This window comes from Chinchilla lanigera, unplaced genomic scaffold, assembly GCF_000276665.1.
Source record: "Chinchilla lanigera isolate Chin_1 unplaced genomic scaffold, ChiLan1.0 scaffold00044, whole genome shotgun sequence".
Taxonomy (NCBI): Eukaryota; Metazoa; Chordata; class Mammalia; order Rodentia; family Chinchillidae; genus Chinchilla; species Chinchilla lanigera.
This window is the reverse complement of record NW_004955445.1, coordinates 7,072,814-7,093,937: the sequence shown is the minus strand read 5'-3', so window position 1 is coordinate 7,093,937 and position 21,124 is coordinate 7,072,814. Positions and strand designations below refer to the sequence as shown.

General features: G+C 53.4%; 1 protein-coding gene across 1 annotated transcript in view; it reads right to left on the bottom strand.

Annotated features, from left to right (window-relative positions):
• Nfatc2 (nuclear factor of activated T-cells, cytoplasmic, calcineurin-dependent 2) overlaps window positions 1-21,124 on the bottom strand; it is a gene marked incomplete at its 5' end in the record, with an annotated part of 117,324 nt that overhangs the window by 59,262 nt on the left and 36,938 nt on the right. Inside the window, 2 exon segments of the mRNA XM_005392294.2 lie at window positions 4,568-4,740; window positions 5,687-5,889. Coding sequence (XP_005392351.1) covers window positions 4,568-4,740; window positions 5,687-5,889 — 376 coding nt within the window.

Sequence of the window (21,124 nt, the reverse complement as noted above, 5' to 3'; positions counted from 1 at the left end):
ACAGATGTGAAAAGCAGGCGGGGATGGGTGTAAAACTGCACTAGGTGTTTTGTGAAGGGCAATGCAGGGAGAAAAGTTACAGGCTCTGGGTAGAGCTACAGCAAGCCTCACGGGTCTGGAAGGTTCTCACGGGACAGGGTACAGGCGCCTGGGGACACCTCCTTCCTGTCCCACCGCTGCCTCTTCCCCCACCTAGGCGGTGTGGTGCTGCTTGTTTTCCTGTCACTTTCTCAGGGGTCCCCTAGAGACCGTTACTGTGCACAAGGACCTGGTGACAGCTGGTCCCGCCGTCTCAGGAGAGAGACTAACAAGAAACTTGGGTTGTCAGAACACAAGGAGGGACCCCACACGCTACAGGACAGGGACGCTTTCTCCCCAAGGAGCTACACAAATGGGGCCTTGAATAAGGAGAGGGGTCAGCCAGCAATAGAAGGATGGAGTGGGGCCAGCAGGTCTCTAACTCCGGCCTGCTTCGGACTCATCAGGACCCCTGGCAAGTCTCCATGCCAAGGCCCCAGCCCAGACAAACCAAATCAGACTTGCTGGCATTGGACCTGGACATTGGGTTTTTTTTAATAAATCACAGGTGACTCTAAGGTACAGCTGAGGTGAAGAACCTTCATCCTGGGCGGAGGTGACGGCAAGGGCCAAAGCCAGGAGTCAGGGGGAAAGACCCCAGTGTGTGCAGAAACAGGGCGACGGGAAGGGACGTCAGGAACCAGACAAGGAGGGCAGGGGCTGAACAGCAGACCCCCACTACGTCCACCTGTCACCGCAGAATGCACCTTGTTTAGAACTGAGGCCTTCACAGATGTCATTAAGGTAAACACAGAGAAGAGATGCCCTAAATTAGGGTAGGGGCTAAATCCAGTGAGAGTATCCATGACAACAACTGAAAATGACCCCCAGAGACCCAGAGAAGAGAAGAGGGCCACATGAAGACAGAGACAGAGATCAGAGGGACACAGCCACAGCCAGCAGCACCCCAGGAGCCTGAGAGACCCCACAGTCTCCCTCTCAGTGCCTCCAGGAAGCCAACCCTGCGCCCCTTGTCTCCAGGATTCTGGCTCCCGGGGAAACAGCACCTCAAGGTTTTAAGCCACCAATGGGAACCGGCCAACAAGGTCTAGGTAACTGAGAAAGGGCAGGGCTCAATCACGGTAGGAGAGGCAGGCCACCCTCCGGGGCAGGGGCCAGCAGGAGGGAAGGGCGCCACATGACCCACATGGAAACTTGTCTTTGGGGACACAAGGGCGCTCCCTCTGACCTCTGCTATGGGAGGGCCGTTATCTGCCTGTGGCGGAAGAGCAGGGGCTGTCCAAGCTCAGCAAAGTCTCAGTGAGGCTAGGGGAGGGGACGAGGGGAAGCCGGGGCCCCTCCGGGCAGCACTGCAGCCCAAGTGGAAGCAGCAGACGGAAACGCGGGTGCCAACCCGCAGAGGGGAGGCTGGGCCTCCAGCAGCTGGCGTGCGGATGAATAGAAGGAAGCTCATTTCGAGGCACTCATACTGCTTTCCAAAGAGAGTTTGTGGCTTTTTACTAGATTCCAAGAACTCACCCATGTTTCCCAAAACAGTATGTAAGAGGCACTTCCAAAGTAAGTCAGCCTTGCAAATAAGCACCCGCCCACCCCGGGCTCTTCTTACCTGCTCCCCGCCCCAGCAGATATACACAAGCCAGTCAGTGAACATGTACTCTATACACTCTGTGTTACTCACTGTCAATAAATCTTTGTTGAGTATCTCCCTACAGATGATACAGTAGGTCAGTTAGGCAATACATACTTATGGAACTACGGGGTACTGGTCTTGGGAAAAAGGAACAAAGAAGGGTATAACAAGATAAGATTCTGGGTGGGCAGAGTGGCCCAGGGTGAGCTGAGGGACGGGGTGTCACAGAACCTAAGAGAAGGCATTTTGCAGAACTAGAAAGCTGGAGACGCTGGCTCGCCACCTACTCGGTAAAAATGGATGAATCATTACACCAAGAAAGCCTCAGTTTCTTTATCTGTCAGAACAAGGTAGGTGAATCAGCCAAATGCTTTTTATAGAAAAAAAGAAAAAAACCCAGATTTTCAAGATTCATACAACTTTCTAACACCCTCCTCCCTGGAGGCCCCTGCGGTTCAACGGTGATCCTGAAAGTCTCAGACTGACGTCGGTTAAGGCGACCTGAAGAAGCCAGACGGGGGAGCAGGCCTCTGATAGACAGGCCCTGCTCAGGCCTCCTGCCTTGCAGCTCGCTACAGGCAGCCTGCGGCATGAGTCACTTAGTAGAAAGGGGAGGCTCTCTCTGCTCAAAATCCCCCAAGTCACCGAGGAAGAGCCTGCGTTTCCTCCCCAAAACATCCTGAGGTGTTTGAAACCAGGATGGGGTGGGGCGGCCACTGTGACCAGCATTTGGGGGGCAGGGTGGGGTCTGCTGAGCAGAAGAGGGGAATTCTGGGTCCCTCCACTGACACGGCTCTTCGTATCTCTGTTTGTCCCCTGCTGCCGGGTCCCTCTTCCTCCTAGCTCAGAGCGCAAACTCACCATCAACTCAGCTGATCCGCATCTTAACCTGAAATGTCAGAAGGAACCCGGGGCCCCTTCATTCTGTTTCCAAAGATCAGCCAAGCCCAAACTCTGGCTACTCTCCCGAAAAAGGGAGCTGGCTTCTCTCCTCCCTGGCTTCCGCCCAGAGAGGCAGTTTCATGCCACCCTCTCTGTGTAACACAGCCGTGCTTTCCTTTTGCTCTCCTGTAGCTCAAGACCACCTCTGATTAACAGCAGCTGGGTGTGGGTACCGTCTGATCTCTCAGAATATTTTTAATTTCTTGCCTTGTGTGTGTGTGTGTACAGGGGGACTGCACCCTGGGCTTTGTGCATGCAAAACTCTTATTCTTCCCCTGAGCTCTACTCCCAGGCCAGCTGCCATTTTTTAGAAATCAGAAAATTCTTGGGATATTATCCTTTAAAATCAGAAGACTCAGCCACACTGAGCGCATACTCTCATGTGCAAACACTGGCTGCTCTCGGTAAGCACAGCCCACCTCGTGGGGAATGTGCCTTACTGGTCTCCAATCTCCTCTCCTCCCAAATATCCAGCATCCCCCTGCTCCTTCCCTTCCCTGCATCTCCCAGGCCTGTGACACCCAGTAAACAGACAGAAAAAACTCCCAGGCATAATTTAACATGGAACATGATTATAACAGCATGAAAATATCCTTAGACTTAAAAAAACCAGATAAACAGCTTCTGCTTCTGAAACAATGTTTACACTTTTCTTCTTTATGCTTTTGAAAATAATTTCTAAACTTTCAAAAGTGCAGCAAGACAATAAGCTTTGTCATGTCTTGCTGCAAAACATAATAACTATTTCCCTTCTGAAAAGTACCTAAGAACAAGCCCGGCGCGGTGGCACACATCTGTAATCCTAGCACTCAGGAGGCTGAGGCAGGAGTGTTACCTAGAGTTCAAGACCGGCCTGGACTACATAGTGAGTTCAAAGTCAGCCTGAACTACATAGGGAGCTCCTGTCTCCAAAACAAAACAAAACACAAGAAGCAAAAACCAAGCTCAAAGCTACTTCTGAAGCCTGGCAGGACTGGGCTGGGTGTTTTGCTCAGTGCCTACTTTATACCAGATTCTGAAAATCTTCTGCAACCTTATACCTACTATGTGGGATCCTTACCCTCACTACCCTCTAAGCTTGCTGAGGACAGGGGAAGTATCTTGTTCCTCCATGGCTGCCCAGTACCCAGCACGGCCCCTGACGCAAGAGAGATCCCAGGGAACACCCCTGGGTGGGCGGAAGGTGTGGATGCAGTGTGCTTCCCGCCTGCCCAAGCTCAGGTTCAAATCCCAGCCCTGCCTCCTTCTCATTGTGCCCATGGTTACTCAGCCACTCTATAAAATGGGCAGAAAAACTCCAGCCAGGCCGAGGCCACCAGTGACCGGCAGAGGCCACGCTCTGCAATCAAGAGCCACTGTGACACTATCGTTATTCTTGCTGAAAGGAGAGAGGAGGAAAAGCAGCACAGGGTGCTGCGAACAGTGAACTCGCCCTAAATGCATCTGCCCTTTTAAAGACCAGAACAATAGTTGTATGCTTCAAATATTCCAAACAGACCTGTAGACTACTTACTGCCCATCAGCCATACTGGTTTTTAATTTCCCGAGGCCATAAAACCTTCCACAAGTAAATAGAAGCAGAGATAACACCTGCACACGTGCCCTGCCTCTGGCCCTTTCGATCATCTTGAATCAACTGCTCTGTTTGCTTTGCCCGTGAGGATGGAATGCAGGACCCTGTACACGCAGGCAAGCCCTCTACCAATGAGGGACGTAGAACATGTGCTCTGTATTTGTTTTTTAGCGGGGAGTGTGCTGGAGATGGATCCGAGGGTGCATGCTGGGCAAGTGCTATACCCCTGAGCTACAACCTCCAGCCAAACTAGCCATTTGTCCTCCCTTGCAGGTCCTGTGTGTCTTGCAGGCCATCTGGGTACCCCGCCAGGTAGCCCGCCCAGAGCAGAATCTTATACGCAGGACGCTTTCCAAACAAGACTGCCGCAGAGCCACACTTACAGCACTCGATGGGGTTGGATGCCGTCTGCAAGGAGACGATGCGGGAGCTGGACTCCGGGATGTGCACCCGGAACACCAAGCGCACCCGGGTGTTCTTCCTGCCGATGTCTGTCTCGCCTTTGCGCAGCTCGATGTCCGCGTTCCGGAGCTTCAGGATCCCCGCACAGTCAATGCTGCCAGGAGACCAAGAACCCCACTGGTAAGTGATCAGCTTGCTGAGCAGAAGCAGTCACCCACAAAGCTGCCCCGGCAGTCAACCAAAACAACAACAGCCGGCCCCAGCCCACCTTAAGTATTTCAGCCAGAAGTGTATACCAGGATGGCAACCAAAAAAAAACTTACAAAGTAACCAGAAATTCCCTAGCTGAAATCACTTCTCTAGGGTTATTTTTCATTCCAACTCCTCTACTCTCAAAAGTACCTGAAAAACTCAGATAGGTAACCAGTGATAACTACAACCAGGGTGATGGATGAGCTCTTCCCCGTCAGTAAGAATAGTGTACCAAGTTTAATCTCGGGTGTGCTAAATGCACCCGGGTGTATAAGGGAGCATACCTTTGGTCTTAGGAACTGCACACAGAGGGGCCGAAGGTTAAAGGGCAGAATATCTGCAAGTAGCTGTCAAATGTCTCCGGGAGGGAAAGTAGAAGTGGTAAAGCAGATGTGAAAAATATTAACAACTGGTAAATCTAAGTGAATGGTACTCAGGAATTCATATGTTCTTGCAACTTTTCTGTAACTTAAGAGTTTCTTTTCCCATAAAAATATATTTTTTTTAACTCCAACACAGGTGTGCAGTGTTTCCCAACTTTTAGCCATGAGTACATGAGCCTCGTGACTTTGACTTCTGCATCTTTACTCAATCATTTCTTTAGGTAAAACCAATTTTTTAAATGTACATAAATTTAACCTCATATGAAAACGTGATTCAAAGATGCGTGAGTATTCTCCTTCCCAAGACACCTGAAAATATTTGCATATGATCCTTTTAAAATAGAAACTTTCTTGGGAGAAGTTTGAGGGGCTCCTATGTCCTCCAGAGAGCCCTGTCTCCCAAAGCCCGCCCCTTGGCCCTGCTCACTTCCCGAGAGACCCGCTGCCCTCGGCCGCGTCCCTTACGTTGCCCTCATGTTGTTCTTTGGCTCCAGGGGGATCTCCAGGACTTTGGTATTGCCTACGATCTTCTCGTAGCTGGTGGTGGTGACAGTCTTCCCCGTGATCCGGTGCACCTGGTAGAAGGCGTGGGGCTTAAGGATCCGCTCGTCAGCTGTTCCGATGAAGATCTGGAGCCCCAAAGGCTTGTTTTCCATGTAGCCGTGGAGCTGGGGGAAGAGAAACAAAATATGCAGGGTGTGAAGGCTCCAGTCTGACAATGAAATGAGATCAGAGGAGCTGTTAGGCGGCAGAAGATGGGATTCCTCGATGGTCTGGAAGAATAAAGACGCGGAAGCAAGCTTGATGCCCAGTCGGGGGCAGTGCTTGGGTAAATTAGAGAGATCCCTCTACAACAAATACGAAGCAGCCATGAGAAGCAACACGGATCAGAACTGTGTTTATGGAGAAATAGCCAGCAACCGGCTAACTGGTGACTGAAGGTGTACGGGGACAGGGTGGGCTGTCGAGTGTGAGGGTAGACAGTGACCTGGAAAGAAAAACACACAGCTCTTAACTACAGTCGCCTGGGGAGATAAGGAGAAAGAATTGTCACTTTTTCACATGATAGTATTCCAGTTAGCAAAGTTTTATATTTCAAACAGAAAAAAAAAAAAATCAAGGAAAAACTATAACAATCTAAATTTTAAAATAATTAAAGATGGAAAAAATAAGTAGAACATGTGACAGGCAAACAATTAGCATGCAGCATACACAAAGAATGCGTACAAGTAAAAGACAAAATCCCTTGGCTATCTAGTCAAAAGTAAGCCCCACTTCTACTGAATCTTCCCATCGCCTTATCCCTTTTAAAATCCAAATTAATGCACTATGCAGTTTCTTGATACCTGTGCCTTGGTTTTTTCCCTACAAACAAGCTGTCACTTCTTTGAGAGCAGGGATACTTGTCTTCACTTGCCACAAAAGTTCCTAGCGCCTAGAGTAATGCTTGACACACAGCAGGCATTCTAGGATACATGTGTTGAATGAATTAATAAAAACTACGCAACAGAAAAGTGGCAGGATGTTTGATCAGGCAGTTTACAGGGGGAAAAAAATGGCCATTAGCACAGAGGAGGTTCAGTGTAACTTGCAAACAGAGAAATCCAAATTAAACAACCAAAAGTCGCCGTGTTTCACCTGTTAGATTGGCACGTGTGTAACACTTGATAATACCAACTGCTTTGGACATTGAGGAGGAAAATGTGGTCTACGGCTGACAGAAATAAAAACTGGCATAACTATTTTAAAGTGTATGGGATCCACAGTTCTAATGAAATTATATACACATCTAAAAATAGACACTCTGTGATCCGGTAACTACCCACCAGGTTGCACTCTGCAGAAACATTGTACCTTACAGGTATGTACACGAGTTTATACAGGACTTTACTACATAGACATAATAATGAAGAGCCAATGATATATACCATTCATCCATCCATCCATCCATCTATTTATTTATTTGAGATCTATAAACTCACTCTGAAAGATCTAGCACATATTTCTGTGGGAGAAAATGTGTCAAAACCTACACGTTATGGAACAATGCAGAATGTTTTCCACCCATCCACTCATACATAAGGAAAGGTATAAAAGGACATGCTTCAAACTGGCCACACCAGGCCGGGGATATAGCTCAGTGGCATACGCGCCTGCCTGGCAAGCACAAGGTTCTGAGTTCGATCCCTGGCACCAAAAAAAAAAACAAACGAGCCACACCATGACCACTCCTCAGGATGATGGATGAGTTCCAGACTGAGAAGGTGGTCAGAGGACTTTGACTTTACACACCATGGTAAAAGAAGCACATACTCCAGGAAAATGGGGAACTTTAATGAGTTGAGATATATAGTATACGTCATATAATATATATAGTATATACTGCACTATATATATAGTATATCATACATAGCATATATAGTATATGTGTCATATACTATATATATAGTTTAAAAAGCCAAAAGAAGGTCAAGTCAAAAATTTGATAAATTCCTGCCACTCACCAGCAGAAGAAATACTAGGCCAATTATTTGACCCTTCTTTGCCTGCACTCTTTCCTTTGCAAATTGAGGGAGGCTATGACAAGTTAAGTAAGATCCCTCCTTTCTTGGAAGTTCTACAAAACCTCAGTAGAATGTCCTGTCACCTGCCACAAAGCAAAAGGTTCCAGAGTGACGGATGAGAACACACGGTCTACAATGGCGCTGTCCAACAGAGGAGCCATGAGTGATACATCTACGCTAAACAAGACTATAACTGAAAGTTTCTGAGTCTCACTAGCCACTTTGATTAGCAGCTACCACAGCGGGCAGCACAGATGCAGAACATTTCCCCACTGCAGGAAGTTCTACTGGACACGGGCAGTCTAGAATGCGTGTCCCCTTCTAACAATTACACAGAGACAGGCTGGGAGTGGAGCAGAGCGGGGTGACAGCCTTTCTCATAATTTGCACGGCTGACACCCGCAACATTTACATAAGTGTCTGGTACCCACCCAAGAGGCAGCCGTGAGCGAACATAAAAGCCCAAGGCAGAAGCCTCTTATCTGAAGATCAGGTAAGTTCTCAGAGGTAAAAGTCAAAAGGAAGGAGGGTCGCATTGTGAAGAAATGTTGCTTTTGTTGGTTTTGCTCTGTATTAGAACTCGAGATAAATGTATTTCCTCATCTCTTCCTGATTTCTTGGCGTTGGTGAAGACGGGTTCAGAGTCAAGAACACACACAGACAGGACAGACTGAAGGTGCTCAGCCCACGCTGCTGCTTCCTCCGTGGCAGAAGAGCAGCAGTGGTGTGTTGGGTGGACACATGGGAGACGGCCAGGGGACATCTGGAGACACACCTGTCGTGTCCCCATATCTCTGTGTGAGTCCAGCCACTTCTGTCCCCTCCCCTGCTGGCACATGGGTCCACGCTGCCACCGCCCCTCCCTGGGTGAGCAATGCCCAACCTGCCTCTTGCTGGAGCAGCACAATGATCCTTTAAAAATGCAAATCAGGTCCTGATACCCCCTACTTACAACCCTCCAAAGGCTTACTATGGCCACAGAATAAAATCCAAACTTGGAAGCACCTTGGTCACTGAGGGTCCCCACAGCCCAGCCTCTGCCTCCTCTCTGTACCCTACTAGGCTACTGCCAGCATCAGCCTTTCTGTTCACTGAAGCTCCAAGTGCACCCTGACCTCAGGACCTTTGCACATGCTGTTCTCTCTGCCTGAGGTACTTTTCCACTGTGCATTTAGCTTTCAGGTCTTCTGTCTTTTCCTGGGCCACAAGATTCACATGCACCCAGGCCCACAGCCAGCTCTTCCAATTTCACAAGAACCAACTGCTAAATGTTTAAGAATTTTAAAAATCAGCTCATACCACTTTGGTCACTCAGGTATATGCTATAAAGCAAAGCTTTTTTTCTGGAGAACTGAAAGTGCAGCTTTTAGACCACTGGAAGTCTGACTTCATTTCCATCGCATTTGCCTTGTTTAGCTGTTTGACTCATCTCTCTCCCGAGCATAAATTTCACAGTAATAGGGATGTTGGGACTGCAATGGCCATCCACGAAGACGTCACCAACACTAACGCAGCCACTCAAGGTACCTGCCTCCTGGGTGCTAAACATGGCACCCCATCTGCACATATCACACAAGTGCGTGTAGCACAGGTCAGTTACTACCCATTTCACAGATGAGAAAGGGGAACGTGTCTGTGTCTACCTTGCACAGTAAGAACACGGCCCTGCTCTCTCCAGAAGGGGCAGGCTCTGCCCAGAGTCCTGGCCTGGCCAGCCTCACCCTGGAAGATCCTTGCCAGCCCTCTGAAAGTCTCAGAAGAGGAGCACAGGGTCACTTACTTGCTTCTCCCAGCGTGAGATCGAGGTTTGGCAGACAGAAGTTGATATCCTGAGACGACACGATCTGACCTTGAGATCCCCAACCCCTGCTGTCCCTTGAAGTGAGACTTTGGTCATGAGGCTTCAGGGTGGTCCTCCCAGGCCTCTCCAGCTGGGTGGCCTGGGCAAGCAAGGTCACCTCCACACACCCGCTGTGATGCAGAGCTTGGGCACCCTCTAAGGCCAAAGGGGCTGTGTTTCCTGCAGCCAAGGGGAAGGCAAAGGGCTTCTGCTTTGTGCATTTTCCAGGCGCCTGACAGATTCCAGGAAGAAGGGGTGCTTCCAGTGCACACCCCAAGAAGCTCCGTGTATGAGTGGGAGGACCCTGCAGTGGCCTGACGCGACTCCCCCAAATGCACCTTCCCATCACAGGGAACCCAGCGAGTAAGCTGCAGGTGTGGGGGCACGGTACATTTACTCTGCCCCTTGCCAGCCCAGCTACTTGGAAATCAGATCTGAGGACAATCAAGTGGTCTGTGATTTAAATTCCCCACCGCGCTCCCGGTAAATAACTCATAAATGGCACCATCTCGCCTCATCCCAAGGAAAATTCTGCATCTGTCCAGGTGAAGGCTCTTCTGCATGTTCTGAACACATGAAGGCACAGCGCTAACACAGTGCCCCAGGAGAGCAACACTGCCCTTTCTCGGGTGACAAAGGGGCTGGGTAACCGTCCACAATCCTGCAGCACGTAAGTGATCGGGGCAAGAGCCTCCCCGCCGGCCTGCTTCCTGCAACTCCAGCGCAGACGGCGGCTGCGTGCCTGAGTCTGGATTCCGCTCTTTCAGCCAGGCTGGCCCACCCCACCCGCTCAGCCAAAGGAGGTGAACCAAAGTGCCCTCCACGTCTTACGTCAAAGACAAAGACGCACAGCTTCATGAGAAACTCCGACCAACTCCCCCAGCCCCGCCCACACCGGCGGCAACTGAACTGCCCAATGCAAAGGCGAAAGGCGTCAGTATCCATGATTCTTGCGTTTCCTTTTCTTGTTATAAAAGCAATATGGCTCATCCGTGGTAGAAAAAAATAAGGAAAACTCCCCTTCAAAGTATGTAAGAGATTCTGTGTACAACTCTCCAAACTTTTCTTCTTTCATTCACAATTGATCATCAGGGTTTTTTTCATATTATACTTGATAAACGGTAATCGTGTATACGTATGGGGCACAATGCGTGCTGACATTGTGGAAGGATTAAATCAAGCTCATTAACAAGCCTGTCCCTTTGCATGCCTATTTTTTTGTAGTAAAAGTATTTCACATCTACTGTGTTAGCCGTCTTGAAATAAACGATGCATATTCCATTTTGTACAATAGATCACCAAAGCATTCTCCCCGCCAAACTGAAATTTGGTACCCTTGCTTCTAGGAACACAGATGCAAATGTTTTACGTATTGTTTCTACTTCCTACTCCAGTGTGACTATGTTCCCTTGTCATTAAATCTTGTTTTATGAGACAATCTCAGATGACTGCATAGTACAGGTGCCCGCTGGACTTACAATGGTCGTATCCCAATACAGAGGAAGACCCCGCCAGGAGAAAGCGCATTTAATACACCCAAGCTACCAAGCCCACAGCTTAGCAACAGGATGTCAAGTGGAATGGGCTGCTTCCGTGGTGACCTCAGGACTGCCTGGGAGCCACACTCACGGCCACTGTCCATCTCCAGAAGAAAGGATCGACCTACATGTCGTTAGCTCAAGAAAGATCAAAGTTCAAAGCCCAGGCTCCACTGAAAGCACGTTTCTCTTGCTCCACCCTGAATGAAAAGCCCTAAACGTCCCCACTGTAAGCAGGGGCCCTCCAGACCTCAGCTGATGACTCCAGCCCAAAACAGGAGACTGATTTTCCCCCTGGCGATTGGCCAAACAAACTGTTTAGAATTTCAGTCAATTCAAACATTAACCTTGTTCAGTAGCATTTCTGTTGAACTGGGAGTATTAGGAAATAGCTACCGTCCTCAAAGTTTTGCCCTGAAGAAGCAGAAAGCCGTGGGAAGAGGGGTGGCAATTTCCAACAGCCGCATCACACCGGAGGTTTTCACAAACCCGCGTGGATCCCAAATGCTGCGCTTATCTTTGGATGCAGACATGCAAGCTCATGCCTGCCACCCTCACCTGGCTCCTGCCCCTCGGCATGTGCCCACACGCCAGTTCAGCTCAGCGCACAATGCCCCTTTCACCCCAGCCTCCACCCCAGCAAGCATCCCACAGCCAGGATCAGGCACTCCCTGAAAGCCGCCCGAGCCTCGACCCACACAGGTCCATCTCACAGCCTCGACAATTCTGCTTCCTACATCCACTCAAGTGCGCTCCCCAGGCCTCCGCCATTTCTTGAATCTGGCCCCTGACCCCTCTGCTTCAGCACTGGCCTCAGTCTCCTCTGCACAGCAGCTGGAATGCTTTCGCCTGCTGCGAGTCAGGCCTCGTCACCCTCCGCTCAAATCCCCTGGCCAGCAGGCATCGCTCTCAGATCAAAAGCAAGAGTCTGGCTGGGCGTGGCGCCCATAATCCCAGCACTCTGGGAGGCTGAAGCAGGAGGATCAAAAGATCAAGTCGCTGTCTCCATGGCCCTCCCTTTCCGCGACAAGAGCTGTTACGCTGCCTGCGCCAGCCTGGCCCGCAGTGGCCGCTGTGTCACAGGACCTGCCCCGCTCAGTGTGCACTGGGCCCCGCTGCTCGGACAACCGCACCTGGACAGAGGTGCCGGCTCCTCCGGGCTGCCGGGAGGCGGGCGCCGCGTGTGCCCGGGGACCTGCGCTGGGCCCCAAGGCCGGCAGGAGAGTGCTGGGGGGCCGGCGCATTGTGAGATCGTGCAGGGAGCCGTAAAAACAGAATGGGACGTTTCACACGGGCTTGAAAACCAACCAAGTCAGCTTCTCTTAGTATTCTAAATTAAGAATCAAGTCATTCTATATTTCTCACATCACTGGAAATTAAAAACAGACGTATCTACCGCACAGCGAGCACGCTCGCTCGGGAGGCTCGATGGCCTGAAACACGCTAAATTTGTTTCCAATTACCATGTCCGCATGCGAAACCCCAGGAAGCCTCCACAGCAGCAAGGAGCTCGGGCAGGCGAAGCTCGGGCCGCCGAGGGAGGGGGAACCCGGGGCTGCACCCGGCCCCCCACGGCCCGCGGGTCCTCCACACAGACACTGGGCCCTTGCCCTAGAGACGCTCCTTGCCTCTGCGCCGCTCACGCCCTCCCCGCTGCCCCCCGGCACCCAGCCACGGCGCGCCCCGCCTGGCCACCTCTCTCCAGCCCGAGCGACCGGACACACAACGGGGATGGGCTTCAAGTCCGGGGTTAGGCATGCGGGCCCCTCCAGGTCGACCTCTGGACACAGCTGGGTTTGTTTTGTTTTGTGGGAGCCAAACAAATACCCTCAAGCCTTCTTCTTCCTTCCTTCCGCCAGCGCAGGCACGCGCTCCAGGGTCTGAGCCCTGGAGTCTGGCTGTCTGGGTTCACAGCCAGGCGGCGGCACCGACCGTGTCCTCGTGAGGAGATGGGTCCACGTCTCTGGGCCTCGACGTCCTCCTGTGCGAGGGGCTGATACCGGCGTACCTCCCGCCGGGCGTTGGGAGGGGCGGGTCACATGGGAAGTCTGTGACCAGGGCCTGAATGTGTCGACTTTCCTTCACACTGTCTCGTGCGGGGCTTGGAGGCCTTGGGCAGTTAAATTCCTCTTTTCTGGTCTCAGTTCTTAGAAGAAATAATCTTAAATTCTTTCACTTCTAAAATACAATGATGTTCTGGTGCATTTAGAATAAAACCCACTCTCGCCACCGCAGCCTCCAAAATCTGGCCCCGGCCCATGTCACCAATTTCCTCATTCCCATTCTGGCCCAGCCACGTGAGCCTCCTCACTGCTCCTTAAACGGGACAAGTTCATTCCCACCCCAGGGCCTTTGCACATTCTGCTCATGCAGCCTAGAACACCCTTTCCCTGAGTCTGTCCATGGCTGACTGCCCCTGTTCCTTTGAGTCAGCCTAATTGCAAGGTCCTCTCTAAGTAGCTCGGCCAGGCCAGGGCCTCCCTGGCATCTTCCTGTTTATTTCCTTCCCAACAGCAGTAATGTTACCTTATGCGTTTGCTTACTGTCTGATTCCCCTCCATTCAGAGGCAAGCCTGTTCCTCCCTGTGCTCCAGCACTGTGGATGGCACCTGGCACATAGTAGATGTTCAATAAATATTTGTTGAATAAAGAAATGAAAAGATGAAGTCCTGGGTTCCCCTGTGGATCAACACATCACGAGTGATTCATCCTCCAGTGGCTCAAGAAAGGAGGCCGATTCACACCCAGAGGAGCGTCCCTGTTTGCAGTCTGCCTGCGCTGCCTGCAATTTGAGCTCATCTGCAGGAATGTGTCTCACCATGAAAGAGACACATTATTCCAGGCCAGCTATGCTGGAAGTCATAAGAGGAGACAAAGTCCGGCTGGAAAAATGAACTTTACAATCCTCAGACTGCGCTGAAAGGACAGCAACTTGGCAGCCTTGTGGGGATGGTGAGGCAAAAGAGAGGTGTGAGCAGCATCCCTGCTGCCCACAGACCAGACAAGAAGGGGCGCGCGCCCTCGGGAAGCGCTCCCAGGGGTCCCTCGCTCAGGGCACTACCTCGGGAACAAAGGGCCTGCTGTCTGCACGGCTCCTCCAGCACTCGGAAGCAGGGAGACAACTAAATACTGTGGAGATGAAGGAGAAAGCCGGGGGCCCAGGGGAGCCCCTGCAATTACCTGACCCTAACAGTCCTCAGGATGGCAGCCTGAGCACCCCCTGGGGACGCTGAGACAGACAGACGGAGCAGCTCCAGGCCAGCTCAGCTCAGCTCCAGGCAAAGGCCCCACCGCAGACAGTGTCTGGATGAGACACGGGTCCGGCCTCCCCCGAACACCCCGGCCAGCGCGGCAAGAGCCCCGAGACGTCCAGCAGCAGATGGCAGGGCCTGTGCCACTCAGGCCAGCAGCCGCTACCGGCCTCGGGCTGAGAAGGTGGGTCATTCCCTTCCCCAAAGTCTGCGCAGGTCTGGCTGGAGCCAAACCCGAAGTTCTGAGTCACTTTTGCCACGAGGGGGGGAGAGAGGCCCAGGCAGACGTGATGTGTACCTTTCCGCATTCTATTTTGGGATTTTAAGATCTAATTTCTTTCACTGCACAGGGTGGGTTTGGAGGCTCTCCGCAGCGCTCGGCGGGAGCTCAGAGCACGGCTAGACGGTGGCGCTGACCTGGGGCGGCGGGGCCCCTGGCAGATCCACACCTCGCGTCACTCAGGAACAAGGAGCCCGTTCTGTGGGCCCCGGCGGGCCTGGCTTTCATAAACACGACGGAAGCTGGGCCCCGGGCCGCTGCAGCCTGACTCACGCTCCACGGAGGCGGGGCCGGGTCCATTCATTCCTGCTCAGCCGTTCATTCAGCAGGGAGCCTCTCGAGGAGGCCAGGTCTGCAGAACCTGCCACAGACATCTCACCGGGAAGAGCCAGGCCCCCCTCTGCACGGACAGCATCTGAGACCGTGTTGTTCTGGGACTGGGTTACTTACAAAGAGCAGACCATGGCTTCCAGTCCTAGAGGCTGGGGAGCCCATGGCCAAGGACCCCATCTGGCAAGGACCCGTCCCACTGCACCCTCCCCCCCGCAGAAGGGCACGAGAGACTTCGATGCAAGGAGCCCCTCCTCGGAGCAGGAACCCACTCCCAGGGGCACCAACCCAGTCCTCTGAGAACAGCATTAATCCCCGCCGAGGCTGGGGCCTCCAGAACCCAGCACCTCATTAAGGTCCAACCCCCAAATGCTGCTATGCCGGGGATTCAGCTTCCAACACAAGAACACATTCATGCCACAGCCACGGTGACGTCGGTGTGATCACGTCCCACAGCCGGCTTAAGAAAGAAAAAGCCAACTGGACACGGGGGCGCACACCAGTGCTCCCAGTGCCCTGGGAGGCTGAGGCAGGACATCACAAATTTAAGCCCAGGCTGGGCAGCACAGACTTAATGAGACCTTCCTATCTCAGGATAAAAGCTTAAAAAGGACGGGGGAGGGCAGCTCCGTACAAAGAAGGAAGTAAATCAGGATCCCCCCAGCTCAGTACTAGCACCACGACTGACTACTGATTTTGAGGCCAAATAATCCGCTTTGGGAGCCAGGCTACCCTGCGCTTCATAGGATGGTTAACAGCAACGCTGGGCCTTCGCCCGCTCCATGCCAGTGCTGACACAAGCGGTATCTAGGGGACAAAATCAGGCAGGAAACGCTGAAAGAAGCTAACGTGCGGAGAAAGGGCCTTTTCTGCGCGTGATTTGTGCGGGACACTGCCGCTTGTCCATCAGAAAGCACAGTCAGCGGCACCTTCAAGGCACTCCCTGCCAGGCACAGCGCAGCAAGCATGCAGTCTAGTGCTCTGGGAGGCCGAGGCAGGAGGATGACAAATTCAAGCCCAGCCTGGCCAACTCCATGACTTAGTGAGACCCTGTCCCCAAATAAAACATAGAAAGGGCAATAGCGCAGTAGAAAGGCCCCCCCGCTAGTTTCTCTGCCTCTTCCCTCCTCTCTATCCTACGTGGAGCCTCCATAAGCACATCTCCAGATCCTTCAGCAGCAAACGCAATCGTCTCACTCCCCCCACTTAAAGCCATCAGCGGCTTCCCGGTTCTCCACCAAGTCCTGCGGGGCGAGCTTACGCCTCCGTCCAGTTCTGTCTGCCTCAGTCTCTCCCCTCGCTCACCGCAAGCAGCCGCACAGTCCCCTGCTACTCTGCGCTTGCAGCTCCTCTCCCTGCACTGTTCCTTCCCCGACTCCCGCTCGCCCCTCTCCTTGTCATTCAGATACCAACCCAAAGGGACTCCTCCCCGCGGAAGATGCTCCTGAGGCCCCAACACGGAATAAACCACCTCCCTGGCGCTCTCTGTACCCGCTGCTCTTCCCTTTGAGACTGCGCACCACAGCCTAAAGTGGTCCTGTTCCTGGCTCGACTCTCTCAGCGTCCGTCACCCGCGGGAACGAACACGATACGCGGACAGAAACCTTCCTTTCTCCTTCACGGGACCTCAGGAGAGACGCTTAGCAGGAAATCAACAAGAGACCTGTATTTCTAAATATCCTGCAGTAAGCAATGCCTTTATTATATAAAAAAAAGACTCTGCTAAAAGGTGATTCTCGTGGCGCCTCGCTCAGCCTGTCGAGCGCCGAGCTGAGGAGGCCTCCTCGCCTGACGCCCGCAGGGTGCCCGACACCTTCTGTCTGCACCGGCCAGCAGCACCGGAGTTCTCACTGGGATTCTGCAGATGCGGAAACCAAGGTTCGGGTCCATTTGGTGCTTGACCGTCTGCAGACACGGCACCTGAGATGCCCTCGGCAGCTCCAGCCATCAGGAGACCTTGGGTGGAACAGGAGGTCGGAGGAACCCAGGCCCTGACTTCATCATACTGTGGACCACCCATGGGAGAGAATGAGCCCTTGGGTGCTTTAAGCAACTGTTATTTTTGGTTTCCTGTTACAGGCAACCCAACCCAAGCCTCACCAACCCGTGGCCATAGCAGCACGCCCTCAGTGCCGTCCGTCTCCTCCACAGCACTGCGGGGAAAGGGAGACACCCCCGCTCAGGGAGCCTCAGTGTGAACAAACCCACCGTGCGAAGTGCAGCAGTATCGGGGCACACGTCCGCTTATAAAAGGCTTCCTAAAAATGACCTCTGCAGCCACGTGTGGTGGCATATGGCTGTAATCCTGGCTACCTAGGAAGCCGAGACATGAGAATCCCAAATGCCGGGCCATCCTGGGCCACTTAGCGAGACTGTCTCCACAACAACAACAAAGATCTCTGCAAAGGCAATGCTGCCAGTGCCTCTGAAAGAAGCTGCCAGATACAGAAAGCCCAGTGATCCAACGGCTCAGAAACTCGGCGGGTAACTGTGTCTTCTCACCCTCTTACTCACCACCTGAATGAGCGTCTAGAAAGTTAATCCAAGAGGGAAGGGAGGCGGGGAGAGGCAGCTGTCTGACACAGGCAGGGCCGATGATGAGGCTCACTAGAAATAAAGTTGCTGCTTACTTTCTGTCTGGTTTCCGAATTGCTTTTTCCTGGTTAAAAGGTGCCAAGCTTGGCAGCTTTCTAAAAATTTTCAATTCGAAGCAACAAATACTGGTTGAGCGCTGCCTATGCATCAAAGAATAGCCACGCCGAGGAAAATAGGTATAGCGGGATGCTATAATTCACCAGAATACACAACAGCAGCCGCCGAGACAGCATCAGAACAGAGGCAGATAAAGCATTGGGCGCTGGTCTAGAAGTATCACTCCGTCTTCATAGAACCTCAGGAGATGGACACTGGTATTTTATACGGGGGAGAAATGAGGCACAGAGAAGGCAGACGAGTTTTTTCAAGATGACGCAGCCAGGATCCATCAGGATTCCAATTTAGCAGCTCTAGCTCCAACACCCACTCTCCACACCTGCCGCCTCTGAAGGGTCGGAAAGCGCAGCCATAAATGACTCTAACCCTGTCCCCAACCCCCGCTCGCTCCTCCCCATTTCCCGGGCTTTCGCTGGGGGATCCGTTCCTCCGTCTTTCTCTTTCACAGTTTGCTCCTATCTTTACTTGCAGAAGCTGATTTCAAAGGAGGCTTTACATCACTGCCATAAACAGGAAACCAGGGCCGCCAGTTGCAAGTCAAAGGTGTGCACACATGCGTAATAAAGTAAAGGTGTTATTAAAATAAGTCTGAATGCTAAAAATGCTGATCGAGCTACCAAAACCTCCTGCCGAGGAGCCACAGTTTGCAGAAGAGCGGGCTGCGTGCAGAGTGCATCAGAGACGTGCTAGCTTGGAGCAGAACCAGGGGTCAGGAGCCAGGGTAAGAGGCAGCCGGCCCCAGCGACTGGGGATCATTAACGGGCTGGGCCAGAAATTCGCATGGGCCAGAGCATACCTTGGCTGAAGCATCCAAGATTTGCTAATGCCTGGGGTGTGGGGGATCCAGAGCTCAAACCTGGGTCCTGCCACTGAGCTTGTACAATATGCACCCAGCCTGGCTAACAACTCTTGGCCACAGGAAGACAAAGCCCAGCACCCCTCTGCGGCTGGGAGCGGGGAGAGTAGGAAAAAGAAAATCCACCCATGTACAAAAACCTGACCAACTGTTAAAAAACTAGAAGTGGTGTGAGTTCAGGTGTCCCGGGAGACTGTCTCCGTGTCTCCCCTGATGGCAGGTATGCCTGCAGGGACAGCAGTGGGCTGACTCAAGTTTATTTTTTTTATTTTTTTATTTTTTGGTCTTTTTGAGACAGGGTCTCGCTATGCAGTTCAGGCTGGCCTTAAGCTCACTTTGTAGCCCAGGCTGGCATCGAACTCTCAACGATCCTCCCGCCTCAGCCTCCCGAGTGCTGGGATTACAGGCGTGCACCACCACGCCTGGCTCTAACTCGAGTTTAGCAGCCGGCTTTCCCAGGAGAAAACTTGGTGTGCAGCAGGCCCCATCCCCATGGTGTAAACGCCCCATACCAGCTGACCTCCAGCCATGCTCTGACATCACTACATCGCAATCAAGGACAGGGTGTGCCACTGCCCCCGTGTTCCACCGGCCCGTGTGACCCACGGCCACCACGCCAAGACACCTGGGGAGGGCACCTCCTCTCAACCCGGGAGAGCCATGCTCCTGGGCATCACAGACAGGGCAAACACTGCCCCCCAAGGCACCTGGGCCCGGCGCCCCGGGCTCCTCCTCACCACAGGAGCTCACACCTCTTGTTTAACGCCAGCTGAACACCTCTTCCTGTCTACAGGAGACTGCTTCCGGCCCAGGACGAAGCCACAGCCCCCCGCGCACCCTGTGTCGTGGGCCCCATGGCCTGGAGGACCGCCCGGCTCAGGCTTGGCTCAGCCCCGGCTTCTGGAGGGACACAGAGGAGACGCTGCACAGTGCGTGGGTGGAGCTTGCGTGAGTGCGGCATGGCGTGTGGCGGGCGCTGCGACGCCAAGGATCATCCATCATCCTTTCACTGAAAAGTGGGAAACAAACAACAAAAGCCCGCCGGCCTCATTTAACAAGAACCAAACACAAAAGCCCCGGAGAAAGCCCTTCCTCTCCGTGTTTCCCTTTCCGGCCCAGAGCCGCCACCGGGCCAAGATAAGGGGCTGTGCAGATGGACAGGTTCAAAGGGCTGTCACGCCCCCGGCCCGCTGCGCCCACCCCAGCAGCCCGGCCAGCGCCAGTGGCCGCCGGGAAGAGGTTTAAGGCTCACGCAACTGCGGGAGGAAGTGCCGCCTGTCCAGGGGGTGATGAAACGCTCCGGGTGGGCCACTTTCCTTTCAACTGCATCCAAGACAGTGTCCGGCCATCAAGGGCGAGTGTGCGCCTTTCATGTCGCCCTACGGCCCTCGGTGGGTCCCTGTGCACCGCAGTTCACAGCTCGGGCCCAGGGTTACAGAGGATGGGGACCGTGCCCAGCACAGCTCTGCAGAGGCGCCAGCACCATCTGGCCCTGCCTTGCCCCTGGACCAAAGGAGAGACCCCAAGCAGCTACACCCGGTGGTGTCGATGAGGGCCTGCCGGGTGAGCCCGCCCAAGCACAAGGGCCCCTGCTGACCGGCACGTGGTGAGTACTCAGTAAATGGCACCCTTTGCCTTCATTGTTACCATCCTCCTGTCCTCACGGGCTGCTGTGGGTGAAGAATGCGCGCTGGTGGCATCCCATCTGAGCCATGGGAAATCGACGGGAAACCAGAGAAACTGTTTGGATTTGCAAGCAGTTCCACTCACAGGGGGGCATCCCAGACGCACACAGTGACGCTCCCGGCCTCTTGCGGTGAGACACCCTCCCCGCGTCCACCCCGAGCACACACCTCATCCACCAGGCCCTGAACGCAGCCAGCAGCCCCCACTGAGGCTCAGGCGGCAGCCAGCTGCCCCGGTGCCACCGTCATCAGGAAACCGGGTCGAGCCACTTCCCTGAGAGGTGGGCAGCTCGGCCCATGCCGTTTCTCACCCACACTGACCTCAGTCCCAGGCCCCAGGAGGCCGCTGCCCCGTCACTGTGGGTGTAAATGAGCAGATCCCAGCCCTGAGTAAGCTGCCCCCGGCCCTCTCCTCAGGCCCCGCCTGTCCTCGGGCGTAAGGTCCTCGGGCACACACCTCCGCGCCCCTACTTGTACCAGGGGATCATCCTGGACACACACCTCACAGGCCCAGGGTCAGGTGGCCTGATACGCAGAAAGCGCTCGGAACAAGCCTGGCGGGCACAGCCGCTGGGCCGTCGGCAGCCACCGTGGTAGATTTCACACGGGCCTCTGAACCCGCTAGGTTGGCTCTTCCTCAGCACGAGCTTGTTTGGTTACTAGTCCTCCTTGCCTTACAGGCACAGGGGAAAATGGGGCCCACCGCTCTGCTCAGCCCCTGCGCTGCGCCCTCATGAGTTCAGAGAGACCAAGTGAGCTGCCCGAGGCCCCCAGCATAGAAGACGCGCAGCGGACAGTGTTCCCAAGTGAGTCCCGGGGCTCCCCTCCCCCACCTCTTCCTGGCTGC